At 43.2% G+C, this 14,619-nt stretch overlaps 1 protein-coding gene and 1 non-coding gene across 2 annotated transcripts in view; both read right to left on the reverse strand.

The window, feature by feature from the left end:
* The window catches only part of COL23A1 (collagen type XXIII alpha 1 chain), a 406,940-nt gene that overhangs the window by 370,820 nt on the left and 21,501 nt on the right, over positions 1–14,619 (reverse strand). The window contains exon 2 of the mRNA XM_019964762.2: positions 7,746–7,812. Coding sequence (XP_019820321.1) covers positions 7,746–7,812 — 67 coding nt within the window. The remainder of the gene's footprint in view (positions 1–7,745; positions 7,813–14,619) is intronic.
* Positions 6,304–6,376, reverse strand: TRNAK-CUU (transfer RNA lysine (anticodon CUU)). Its single transcript has one exon. It is a non-coding gene; the product is annotated as a tRNA-Lys (tRNA).

Here is a 14,619-nt window from a genome sequence, read left to right on the forward strand (position 1 = left end):
TCATCTATCCCCCAGGTCTCCTTGATCGGAGGTGATCTCTCCCTTCTTTTAATTTCTCTGGGACTTTTTTCCTCTAACAACTGGGTCTGCAAGTCCTGTAACAATCTCAGTCAATATCACCCATAGGACAAACACAAAATTGGGGGTAGAGAGAGATGAATGAACGAACAAATGAATGAATTCTCCAGGGAATTCTGGCGGGATAAACAAAATCAGACACACAAATTATTTTCTTCAACTTTGTACAGTGTGAATAGTGGGATAAACTGCCATTAAGTTACTTAGTTTTACCATAAACACAAGTCAATGAGGATTTAACAAATTAAAAAAAAGTATCATTTTTAGAAGTCTATAAATAAGAAATAACTCAAAGGGGATAGCAAGTTTTTGCTTCGAAGTACAGTACGCAATGGTGACCCACTCCACGACTCTTGCCTGGAAAATCCCACGGACGGGGGAGCCTGGTGGGCTGCGGTCCATGGGGTGGCTAAGAGTCAGACACGACTGAGCGACTTCACTTTCACTTTTCACTTTCATGCTTTGGAGAAGGAAATGGCAACCCACTCCAGTGTTCTTGGCTGAAGAATCCCAGGGACGGGGGAGCCTGGTGGGCTGCCGTCTATGGGGTAGCACAGAGTCGGACACGACTGAAGCGACTTAGCAGCAGCAGCAGCACAGTAAGCAAGTTCCTAAACCAACTAATACAGTAAACAGGCTGAACAGAGTAACTCTGACCATTTATGTTCCACCCTGTGACATTTGCCATAGAATGTATCAGGTTTTGTATCACTTCCCCATTGAACTTCATGCTCTCCTAAGCAGTTTCATTCCTCTGCTCAAACTTCCAAGCATTTTCACAGACCAGCCAATTTCTAACTCTGATTAATCTGCTTATTAATTTCTGGAAAGTCACCCTACACTTGCAAGCGCAGTGCCTGTCATTTGGAAACCACATGCCAATGCCATACCTCTGGGATATGATGCAAGGACACAAAAAGGCACAAAAAGGAAATGAAAACTATTAACTGTTTTTCTGAAAAGTTTCTAATACTCTCCAGGGCAGGTTGAGCCCAGTTAAAACCAGTGCAAACTGGACGGAGCTCCATGTTTGGCACGATGAGGTCTTCCATACGCCATTAGTGGCTGACAAGAGTTCGTGGGCCACAGGTTTTCTTTTCCTTTCCAGTTCCCTACTTCTGGGCTCTGTCACTAGCATTTTCTCACCACGTCCCAGAAGAACATGCCAAGAAAGTCTGCCAGGCCTTTGTTGTTTCCTCTAGAATATTTCCAGCCAACTGCCAACCCTGAATCGCCTTCTCCCTATCTTTCAGCCCTGACTGACACGGGTGAAAATCAGGAAGGTAAGAGGCTGCGCACGGTGGATCTGGCCTGGCCTGGGGGTAAGGGATCTGGGTTCCTAACCACCAACTCACTTTCAGGAAGCAGTGCCAGGCCCTGTTACAAACTCTCTACAAGCTCATTCAGTCCTGCATGATTCCATGAGGTAGGTACTATTAGAAACCCCACTTCACAGAATGAAAAACTGAAGCAACAGAGTCATGGAGTTGGTAAGGGACAGAGAATTTGAATCAGGCAGTCTGGGTCCAAAATTCAAGTGTTTGATCACAGAGCCGCACTGTCTGTTGGACCAGTTCAACAGAGGGACAAGACTTAGTGCTTGAAGTAGAGGCAAATCTCTTGTCAAGCCCGGGGTCCCTGCTGAGGAGCTCCTGGACACGTCTGGCCAGCTGCCCCCAGGAGCAGGACTAATGTGGTTATATATTACTTGTGTCCACCCAGCTACACCCCTTTTCTCTTTTTCTGACAACAGCACCCTAATTCTCCTTGAGGTAACCACCCTTTCCCACTCAGCCCACATGATTCTGCTAGTGTCAACCCTCCCCCACACCAGCCTGCCCGCAGGTCAAAGAATGGTCACATGACCCACACCTGGCCAATCAATGTGTCCCATTCTCCAGGCACAGCAATTAGTTCAGGGAGAGGCATCTGCCCCAAGCCAGCAAATCAGGATCAACTCTAGGACTTCTTTCTTTAATCATGGTAAAACATAGACAAAGTTTAAATAATTATTTTAACCACTTAAAAGTGTACAATTTCATGGCATTTAATGCATTCACAGTGTTGTATGTGTTTCCACAACTTTTCCATCTTTCCAAATGTAAACTCCGTACCCAGCAATAAATGCATGCCAAGTCACTTCAGTCGTGTCCAACTCTTTGTGACCCCATGAACTAAATAGCCCACCAGCTCCTCTGTCCACAGGATTCTCCAGGTAAGAACACTGGAGTGGGTTGCCTTGCCTTGCCCTCCTCCAGCAGTGAACCCGCCACTCTTCCATCTCCTGCATTGGCAGGTGTGGGTTCTTTACCACTGTTGCCAGCTGGGAAGCCCAGTCAGCAACAATAACTCCCTGTATTAGTCTGCTTGGGCTATCAAAACTAAGTACCACGGTTTGGGTGACTTAAACAACAGAAATCTATTTTCTCACAATTCTGAAATTTATAAGTCATAGATCAAGGAGTCAGCATGGTTGGTTTCTGCTGAGGCTTCTCTCCTTGGCTTGTAGATGGCCATCTTCTCCCTGACTTCACATCATCTTCCTTCTGTGTGTCTGTGCCCCAATCTCTTCTTACAAGGACACCAGTCCTAGTGGATGAGGGCCCACCCTAATGGCCACACTTTATCTTATCTGCTCCTTTAAAGACCTCCATCTCAAATACAGTCATATTTTAAGAGGTACTATTGCGGGTGGGGGGGGGGTGGGGGCGGGTAAGTACTTGAACATATGAATTTGGGGAGGATACAATTCAGCCCATAACACTCCCCATTCCTCAATGCTGCCATCTTTGAGAATGGGGAATGCTCTACCTGCTGGGGTTACTCAGAAGGTCTGATCTACTGCTGGGGCCATTAGTGGCCACCTTCTCACCCCAAGGAGATGGTATCTGAAAATGACACAGGGAAGAACGGAGAGATGGAGAGAAACCCCTGAACACAGATATACCTGACCTATACTCTATCTCTAACCTCTCCATTCCAGTTGTATGAGCTAATATGTTTCCTCTTTGTTTCTGTTTTAACATAATTAAAAGAGCTAGTTAACACAAGGAGCTTTTACACCAGAATGGTCCATATGTCCAGGAGGTGCAGGCCGTACCTACACGGCAGCTGTTCAAATCCAGTCTAGAGTCAAATCCAGGCCTCTCAGGCTCTAGGGTGCCAGTCCTGACCCATCCACTGGGATGCTCACGTGTTCACAGCACAGTGGGGACCAGGTGGTGCCCGAGTCTCCCACAGAGGCGACTCTGGGGTCACCCCCTGCCATTGCCCTTCCGAATTCCAAAAGCCCAAACAGACTGAGGGCTCCTGTCCTTTCAGCACAGTGACCTAAAGCCCTGCAGCAGTTCCTCCCTTGTGATGACTTTCAGTACAGAGCAAGAGGAAGGCAGGGGACAGGGCAAGACAACAGGCATCCTTTTCACCAACACTTCCTTGAAAGACAGTCTGTAAGAACACAGGATGGGAAACAATTCAAATGTCCTTGGGGTGGGAGGACTGGCCCAGTACCTCATAGGACTGCCCCAAAACCTGACAGGATTCCTCATTTAACCCAAAATGAGGCAGCATTGCTCTCTGATCCATGGACTGATTCAGATCATCTCAGAGGGAAACTGCAAACTGAGAAGGCAACACAGGGACAACATATTTGTGTAAAACCAAGAGGGGAGCTACTCACTGAAATGGATCTAAATGGCCTCAAAAACTGAACTGTCCAACTCTACAGCAACCAGCCACACGTGGCAACTTAAGATTAAACAAGCTTTTGTAAAATTTAAGTACAGTCGATTTACAATGTTGTGCAAATCTCTATTGTATAGCAAAGTGACTCAGTCACACACATACATTCTTTTTTTATATTCTTTCCCATTAGGGCTTATTTATAATGCTATACATTAGGACCTTGTTTATCCATTCTAAAACAAAAATTATAAATTCAGTTCGTCACTTATAGTAGCCACATTTCAGGTGTTTGATAGCCCCACGTGGCTAGCAGTAGCTGCTATATTAGCAGAGAGAAAGAACATTTCCATCATCACAGAAAGTTCTATTGGAAAGGACTGCTCAAAAGGACCTCAGCAAATGGGTAAAGGGCCCCTGGAAAGGGGAGCAGGAGAAACAGGGCAGAAAAGGGGAGGGGAATTATGTTTTACATGTAATCTTTTGTAGTACTTGTAGTACACATATTATTTTCCTATTCAAAAATAAACATTTTAAAACTTTAAACACATTTTAAAACATTTAAGTACATAGTAACATAAGAAAAGAAGATACTGGAATCCCCAGGGACACGGGTAAGCCACATGAATCTACAGCCTGGAGCTCTCTGCTGAAGGAAGAGAAGTCTCTTCTGGGGCAGGTGTATGAGAAACAGCAGCACCAGGGGGCTCCTAGGTGGCAGCCCCACATACCTGATTCACACCTGGTGGTGCAGGAAGCTCCTATGTCCCTTACATTTTGATCATCTCAGCAACTTCATAATTAGAGTGATTAATAGTCCCATTTATTTTAGTTTCCTGAGGCTGCCACAACCAATGACCACAAATGAGGTGACTTAACATGACAGAAACCTATTCTCTCACGGTTCTGGAGGTCAGAAGTCCAAAATCAAGGTGTTGGCAGGGCTAGCTCCTTCCGAAAGCTCTTAGGGAGAATTGTGTCCATGCCTCTCTCCCGTTTTTGTGGCTGCTGACAATCCTGGGTTTTCCTGGGCTTGCAGAAGCATCACTCTAGCCTCTGCCTTCATCTTCCCATGGACTTCTCCTTTGGGTGTTTCCGTGTCTCAAATCGCTTAAACCTCTGTGTCTTATATAAGAACACTCGTCATTGGTTTGGGGGCCTACTCTAAATCCTGGATGACCTCATCTCAAGATCCTTATTATGTCTGCAATGACCCCATTTCCATGTAAGGTCACATTTACAAGGATCAGGGGTTAGGACTGGGACGTATCTTCTGGGGGGACACAATTCAACCTCAGCTATATTGTTTTATAGACAAAGAGTTCAAGGGCCTCTCACTTGCCTGAGGTCACAAGGCTAGTTCAGAGCACAGTTCAGCCACTCATCCCACCACTGACTCCAGTAAGAGAAGAATCTTGACCTTCCAGCCCAAAGCCTACCCTCCTTTCAGCCTCAGAGCTCCCCGAGCACCCACTTCACAATGGGCAATACACACAGAAGAGCCGCCCCCTTCTCTGGCCTGGCTTATCTGCCTGCTGCATCCTAGGATCTGACAAAAGACTACACTGTCCCCTGGGCCGTGGGAAGAAATGGGGCCCGGGGGATCCGTGGGCATCTCAAATGAGATGGGGATCCAAGTTACAGAGGGTGGTCTCCATGTCTAGACGCCAAATTCTGGAGGGCAGATCAAAGCCAGAGAGAAAGGGAATGAGTTAAGGCTTCTGGTGTTGGAGGAAAAGGTCTTTGTGCTTCTTATGGCAGAGGCGAATGTGCTAGCCTATGGGGTTTCACACTGATAAAAGGTTCTAGTCTGAAGGGCTCAGATCAATCCTCCAGCTCAAGATGACAGGAGAGAAAAAGCAGATGTGGACATGGGTGTGCACTGTAGCCTGACACAGGCTGTGACGCCACACCCCCTGGGCTATGCTGGCCTCACCTGCCAGGATGGCCTGGGTACAATCACAAGCCCCTCAGACAATGAACGACAGCATGGTGATGCCCAGAGAGGAGGGCAGGTCACCATGGTCTGACCAGCTTTCAGCCTCCATGCTTATACAAGAGACCTTCTTGGTGGGTCAGGAGTCCCTGGGGGAAGACAGGACACAAGACTGCCTCCAGGTCCTGGCCTTTGACCTGTATTTCCTCCACAACGTCAAAAAAGCCTGCAAAGCCCACTCCAGTACTGGAATCATTTACTGATACAAACAGTGGGTGGCTGGCCAAGATTTGGACCTGGTTTGCATATATTTGGGAGCTCCATGTCCCCTCACTGCCTTCCTTCTCCCTCTCCATCTATCATCTGTATCGATGATTTTCAAACTTTCAGTCAGCAACCCACAGCAAGGAACCCATTTCACACTGGCAACTGCAAATATAAATAGCTGAAACAAAAACCTCAGTATTTTTATTCCAGTCTCTGCTAGTTCAAAATTTCAGAACATTGGCTACAACCCACATAACTGATTTTAAGTCTCATAAATGCATTGAGACTCCCAGGTTTGTTTGTTTGTTTTTGGCCACACCGCTCAGCTTGTGGGCTTTTAGTTCCCCAACCAGGGATTGAACCTAGGCCCTCAGCAGTAAGAGTGCTGAGTCCTAACCACTGGATCACCAGGGAATTCCCAGTGACTCCTAGTTTTTAAAAATCTCATCTACATAATTCACATGATTTTACATCCATACAATACTCAGAAAGAACAGGGAAGGAACAAAGGGATTATTTTATACATTTTGCAGATCAGCCAGAAATTCATTGATGGAACTGAAATTTTTTCCCCCATTGAATTGCAACTTCTGACTTTCCGATCTGCTCATGATGTCATTACTTATCATGTCCTTTTCTGTCCTATTAAAATCTCAGAAAGAAAGTGAAAGTGAAGTCGCTCAGTGGTGTCCAACTCTTTGAGACCCCGTGGACTGTAGCTTGACAGACTCCTCTGTCCATGGGATTTTCTAGGCAAGAATACTGGAGTGGATTGCTATTTCCTTCTCAGAGTTCCTATCAAAGGCTAGCTCAAATCAACTCCCACTGGGTCCCCAGAGGCTGAATTTCCACAGCACAGGTCCACCTTTGTACAAATCTCAGGGCATCTCCCAACCTGGAGATAATAACCATAGGTAAGCTTAGTTTCTGGACCAGGTGAAATGGCTTCAAATTGCCAGGTGAAATGCCAGGCAATTTGTCTAATGGAAGGCACGATAGCAAGGAATAGGGCACCTGGGTTCAGCTCCTGTGTTCTCTCACCTTGTCTGGCATAGTGAGATGTCTGGGAAATGTTATGATTTTTCACTCACTCACTGGTATTATACACTGTTCTATAAGAGGATAAGTTCAAGCCCTGAACACAGTGGGGCTGAGACTACACCCTAAATTCTCAATCATAATATGTGCAGAGCTCTAATAAGGACAACCAGAAGACCTAATATGGATCAGGATTTGAGTCACACGGACTAGGAACCAACAAATCCTCATTTCTAGTTACAGCCATCCTGGTCTATACCACCAAAATCCAAGAAACATGATTATTTGAACAAATCAGACCATGTTTACAGCCCCTTTCCTCTTCCTCTACCATTATTCCCTCTAACTTCCCCCTTATGTTTGAAACAGAGTTAAGAACACAATGTTAACACTGTGTGGATGGTTCATGCTTGTTTCTCCATCTTTTTTTTTCTCCATCTTTAAAAAGGGATGGCTGCTACTTTCCTAGCATTTGAGCCTTTATTATTAGTCATCTCAAAGAGTTTTTAGCTCCTCCACCAATACCACTGCCCTTATTTAACCAAGTCAGTTAATTTTGCCTGAATATGTATGACACACCTACCGCCGAAGATGTAGGAAGAAAGGATGATCCACAAGGTACCATAGATAGCCTGAAACCTGAGATGATTCTCTTGACCATGGCTTTGGCAGTTTTGAGCAGACAGAAGAGAGAAGGCCAGGTCTCTAGAAGTCAGGAGCCATCAAGGATTGAACATCCACTTACCTGGGGGGCAGACACAGTCTGTCGGTGCTTCTCGAACTGTCCGGATCTTGACTGGTCCCTCCAACTTCTGAATCAGGAAGAAACGGGGGGAAAATAAGGATGAGTGTCGGATGACATGGGGTAGAAGTGGAAAAATCAGCAAAAGCCAATATGTGAAAGATCTACAGTGTTGGTGCTGGTGCTCTCAAGAACAGTTTTTAAAGGATCATTAAATTCTATAGGCAGGTTTAGACTGGGAGAAGAAACAGAAATAAACACTAAGCAATTACTTGGGAGTCCTTGAATAGAAAGTGGCAGGTTTCTGCTTTGTAACTTTTTCAAATATAAATCCGGGAATGACAAAGGGACCTGCAGTCCCTGGTATGAAGACAGGAGGGCAGAGCAGAGGGAGGCCAGGTAGGGCCAATCAAAACTTACAAGAGTTTTGTAAGTAAGAGTTGTATAGTTTCTGGTCTTACATCAAGTCTTAATCTAAATTAATCAGTCTTAATCCACTTTTAGTGTATCTTTGTGTATGGGGTTAGGAAATGTTCTAATTTCATTCTTTTACACAAAGCTGTCTAGTTCTCCCAGCACCACTCCTGAAGAGGCTATCTTTTCTGCATTGTATATTCTTGTCTCCTTTGTCAAAGATAAGGTATCCACAGGTGTACAGATTTATCTCTGGACTTTCTGTCTTGTTCCATTGGCCTATATTTTTGCTTTTGTGCTAATACCATACTATCTTGATGACTGTAGCTTTGTAGTATAGTCTGAAGTCAGGAAGGTTGATTCCTCCAGCCCCATTCTTCTTTCTCAAGATTGCTTTGGCAATTCAGAGTCTTTTGTGTTTCCATACTAACTGTGAAATTTGTTATTATAGTTCTGTGAAAAATGCCATTGGTAATTTGATAGGGATTGCACTGAATCTGTAGATTGCATTTAATAGTAGAGTCATTTTCAATATTGATTCTTGATGGAAATGTAAATTCATATAGCCACTATGGAAGACCATATGAAGACTCCTTTAAAAAGTAGGAACAAAACTACCATATGACCCAGCAATCCCACTACTAGGCATATATCCTGAGGAAACTAAAATTGAAAAAAACACATGTACCCCAATGTTCATTGCAGCACTGTTTACAATAGCTAGGATATGGAAACAACCTAGATGTCCATCAACAGATGAATGGATAAAGAAGCTATGATACATATATACAATGGAATATTACCCAGCCATTAAAGGGAACACATCTGAGTCAGTTCTAATGAGATGGATGAACCTATAGCCTATTATACAGGGTGAAGTAAGTCAGAAAGAGAAAAACAAATATCGTATATTAATGCATATATATGAAATCTAGAAAGATAGTACTGATGAACCTTTTTTCAGGGTAGCAGTGGAAATGCAAACATAGAGAACAAACTTATGCATGTGGGAAGTGGGGAGGAAGGAGAGGGTGGGATGAACGGAGAGAATATGGAAACATATACACTACCCTATGTAAAAGAGATAGCCAATGGGAATGTGCTGTATGACTCAAGGAACTCAAACCAGGGCTCTGTAACACCCTGCTGCTGCTGCTGCTGCTGCTAAGTCACTTCAGTTGTGTCTGACTCTGTGCGACCCCATAGATGGCAGCCCACCAGGCTCCTCTGTCCCTGGGATTCTCCAGGCAAGAATACTGGAGTTGGTTGCCATTTCCTTCTCCAATGCATGAAAGTGAAAAGTGAAAGTGAAGTCGCTCAGTTGTGCCTGACTCTTAGCGACCCCATGGACTGCAGCCCACCAGGCTCCTCCATCCATGGGATTTTCCAGGCAAGAGTACTGGAGTGGGTTGCCATTGCCTTCTCTGCTGTAACACCCTAGAAGGGTGGAAAGGGGGTGGGAGGGAGTTTCATGAGTGAGGGGACATTTTTGTACCCATGACTGATTCATGTTGCTTTATGGCAGAAACCAATACAATATTGTAAAGCAATTATCCTTCAATTAAAAATAAATAAATTTTTAAAAAGCTTACTCCTAATAGCTATCCCTGATCCAGAGACCACCCCCATTGAACCTCAAGGAACCCCAAAGCCCCCTTGGCTGCAGCCCCTCTAGCCCATAGGCTTCAGACCCACTGGCTTAGGCTTAATGCAACCTGATGATATTTTCCTTCTTTCTTACCTTGGCCTAGGAAATCTGGTTTAGTACAATTTAACAAGAATCTCTACACATGCCCAGCCCTGTGCTAGATTTGGCTGAAGGGAAAAGAATTACCATAGACAGGTAGTCAAAAGGCCCAGCTCTGCTACTATGACAACTCACAGTACAGCCCTGGCATTATCATCACCTGATGTGAGGACTGAATTATTGTCCCTGCTTCACAGGCGACACAAGCTTGGAAAAATTAAGAAATTAATCCCCAATCCCATATCTGGATTTAGGGGAGTGAAGCAATTGACCCATAATCCCAAAACTAGCCAAGACTTGAGTCTTGACAAGAATATACAAAGTATTAACCTTTTTCTTGGGAAAAAAACAAAACAAAACAACTTTCTAAACATAAAGCAAAGCAAATCCCATATGTGTTAACTTGAGTTAAAGATGCATACCACCACTAAAAGGGTTACTGAAGGTTCAAACCTTAAAATGTAATTTTTCTCAACAATAAAAATTTAAAAATGCAAGTACAAAGACCTGGAAAATAGCACAGCAAGCAAATGAAAATGTAATTTTTAAATCACTGTTTTAGAGGAAGTAAGAAAGGCACTCTCAGTTTTGAGCCCTTGACCACCAAGCCTGGAAATTTCATACTAGAAGGGGCTAACAGGGAATTCCCTGAAAGTCCAGTGGTTAGCACTCTTCACTTTCACTGCTGAGGGCCTGGGTTCAATCCTTGGTCAGGGAACTAAGATGCTGCAAGCCATGTGGCCACAGCCATCAATCAATCAATAAATGGGGCTGAACAGCCCAGCACCAGGAGCCTGAGATAAAAACCATAATCAGGGTAGGCTCTGGTCCCTACAAAGCACTTTTCAAGTTCCACCTCCACTCCAACCTACTAGCCTCGTCCTCACTTTCCAGATGGGCCACAAAGACTGAGACTGAAAAGAGCTGGAGTTAAGGTCAAGGTTTTAGAGAACTGGAGGATGTACGATTATGAACCCTGTGATAGAGGTGTTTGTGAAGGCAGTACCACGACAAAACTTCTCTATCCTCCCCATACCTTTTGAAGTGCCATCCCCTCCCTCTCTCCCACCAACCAAAGGCCTTGGCTGGCCTCTTGGCCCCAGGTTCTCAGCTCCAGACTCCCACCTGTCACTCACTCCTGGTCAAACCTGAGGCCCTCTGCCTAGAACTGCCCACCTGGCTCAGAACCACCCTGAGAGCAGCCTGGGGTGGCAGAGAACCTAAAGAAGCCTCCCCACAGCTGTCACGGTCTCCTACCAGGTAAGTGACAGCAGCAGCAGCAGATACCTCTCTCACCCCCACCTCACCCTGTGCCCTGGACTCTGAAGCATCCCAGCTATGCCCATCCTCACTGAACTGGAATGCCACAGAAGCTGCCCTGATGCAGGCACAAGATCAGGACCTCAGAACTCACTTTCCCCTCATTGTACTTGCAGGTACTATTACAGATTTCAAAATTTACTTGCATAAATAATCCAGCCTTTTAGTTTAAGCCAGTCTAATTTGAACCAGAAGCTCTCATCTGTTTTTATCATTTCTAGAAAGACTAGAAGCCACACTCTTTTTTTCTTTTTTTTTCAGTAACAAAAGCATTTATTTATTGATTTTTTTGATTTTTTTTACGTAACAAAAGCATTTAATGCTAAAAAACAATTCGCTTTCAACAAGTGCCATCACATCTGGGCAGCTCCCCAACGACGGGAAGGGGACTTTATCAAATGCTGATAGGAAACACAATTACTTTTAAGCTACTCTTATCTTCAAACAAAAACTAAACAGAAACCTATTGAAGAAAGGGGAAAAACTGTATTGTTAAGGCTAGTAGATGGGATCACAAATAACTGATTGAGTTTTTGTTTCGTTATTTATTCTAACTCCTTCTGTGCATTTGTTTTTCTGGATTAGATGGTGAATCTGCAAAATTTTATCTCTTAGTCCTCTACTCTTTCCCCATTTTAGAGTCCCTAACTCTGGAGTTGAAACAACCTGGCTACGAACATAAAAGTGAAATGTCTGTATTAGAAACTCAATCCCATAATCTTTATTTCAATGCCTTTTCTTTAAATTCCTGAGAAAATCTTTTGTGTCCTGGTTTGTAAAAATGACTCAAAAGCCTCAACTTTTTATACGTACCCCAGCATCTGCAAACAATATGGTCTTGGTTTTACATATGCAAACAAGTCCTAATTCCAAAAGTAAATAAAGAATGAATTTCTGAGAAAAGACTCAAGACTTTGGGAGTTCCTTCCAAAAGAACTGAGGAGAACTTAGAGTTGGGGGAAGGGGTGGCGAGAGCTGGGAGAAAACTAATCGGGGAAAATCATGGTTTCCAAATTTTCAGATGATAAAATTTATCAGTGATCTATTGAAGCATTAGTCTCAAACACTTCATCAGTTATTTGATCACATCCCTCAACAGCTGCCCTTTGATGAAATAAAGATTAATATACAAAAAGGATTATATTATGTTTCTGCAAAATGCTACAAAGAAAGCCACAAAGGCATTCCTATCCTTTGACAGAAAATTCCTACTCTAGGAAATATATCCCAAGGAAATTAATCATTAGGAGTAAAAAAATTATATTCATGATTTGTTGCACTGCAAAACAGTGGGTATATTTTAGTGAAGGATGATGAATCCCCTTCATGAAACTCATATCTTCATGAAAAATCATTATGAAAACTATGTAGCAACACAGAAAAATGTTTATGATACAATAAATAATGTTTACATCTGTGTAAAAATGTAGCCATGGAATGGCAGCAACTACCAAAACATCTACCCACTTGGGTATATGGATAATGGTGATTTACTTTTTAAAAAGTTTTTTCCACACTGTAATATCTTCTCAGTGGAAAAAAAAAAAAATCCTGGGGAGGAGAAAAGCTAAAATGAAGCCCTAAAATTTCCTTGCCTAGGGCAATTTTTGAGTGACAGACATGATTCTGTCTTCTCAGGAAGCCCTAATTTCAGGATCAACCCTGATAAATCACACAGGCACCACAAACACCAGAGGAAGGCTTGCAGAAGATCAAAGCCCTGCTATAGTCACATCCTCTCTGCCTTCCTTCCAACCCCTGTAGGGAAGGGCCCATGGGTACATTGTTATAACCACCAGCAACTCAAGAGAGCAGCATATCCTGGTCTCTTTAACAGTCTTTTTTAACATCCCACCATGGTCATGATAATTTTGGTGATGATAAGGGTAACAAATATAAAGTATTATTACCACCAAGTTTACTGATTACTTATTATGTGCCAGGCACTGTGCCAACAACTGTTATCCTACTGAGTCCTCCCAAGAACCCCATGAAGCTAGGACAAGCTTTAGACTCATTTACAGATGAGAAAACTGAGACTCAGGGGAATGTAAGCATCAGGACTGGACTTGAACCCTGGTATCGACTAACTTCAATCACAAAGTAAGACAACCTCTGTTTACAAGCACTTTTCATGTCTAATAAAAAAGAGTTGCTGTAAAAAATCCAAGCCATACAAAATGACAGAGACAGAAATTAGGTCAATAGTTGCCAAAGACTGAGGGAGCGGGAGGAATGAAGCACAAAAAGACTCGAGGAGCTCTGAGGTGAGAGAACTGTTCTGTATGGTGCTGGGATGATGGATATACTCCATGCATTTGTCAAAACTATTGGACCATACATCACAAAGAGGAAACTTTAATGGATACAAATTTTTAAAAAATCAACTAGGATGTTGAAAAAGTCCAGGATGGAATGTAGCCTGAGACAAATTAATGTAACTATATTAAAATTACATGATATATTACATGATCAACTAAACAGAAAATTAACAAGGAAACACAAACTTTAAACAATACAATAAACCAGTTAGACCTAATTGATAGCTATAGGACATTTCATCCCCCCCCAAAAAAAAAGAGACTGCTCACTATGGCAATTATTGAAGCTGACTTAGGGTGACATAGAGGCTTATTTCCCTTTACCCTTCTGAGTTCTTAGCTGAGGATCTCTGTAAGAAATGACAGAATAGCAGGACAAAATCAAACAGAAGTTTATTAACATAAAAAATAAAATAAAAAGGAAGCAAATTCTAACACAGATTACAACATAGATAGACCTTGAAAATAGCTAAATGGAATAAGCCCAGTCACAAAAGAACAAATACTGTGTGATTCCACTTGCATGAGCTATCTCGAATAAGCAAATTCATAGAGTCAGAAAAAAAAAATAATAAAAAATAAATAAATAAATAAAAAGCAGAGACATTACTTTGTCAACAAAGGTCCGTCTAGTCAAGGCTATGGTTTCACCAGTGGTCATGTATGGATGTGAGAGTTGGACTATAAGGAAAGCTGAGAGCCAAATTGATGCTTTTGAACTGTGGTGTTGGAGAAGACTCTTGAGAGTCCCGTGGACTGCAAGGAGATCCAACCAGTCCATCCTAAAGGAGATCAGTCTTGTATGTTCATTGGAAGGACTGATGTTGAAGCTGAAATTCCAATACTTTGGCCAACTGATGCGAAGAGCTGACTCATTGGAAAAGACCATGATTCTGGGAAAGATTGAGGGTGGGAGGAGAAGGGGATGACAGAGGATGAGATGGCTGGATGGCGTCACCAACTCGATGGGCATGGGTTTGGGTGGACTCTGGGAGTTGGCGTGCTGCGGTTAATGGGGTCGGAAAGAGTCGGACTTGACTGAGCGACTGAACTGACTGACTGACAATATCAATGA

The sequence above is a fragment of the Bos indicus genome, chromosome 7, assembly GCF_029378745.1.
Source record: "Bos indicus isolate NIAB-ARS_2022 breed Sahiwal x Tharparkar chromosome 7, NIAB-ARS_B.indTharparkar_mat_pri_1.0, whole genome shotgun sequence".
In the NCBI taxonomy this organism is placed as follows: domain Eukaryota; kingdom Metazoa; phylum Chordata; class Mammalia; order Artiodactyla; family Bovidae; genus Bos; species Bos indicus.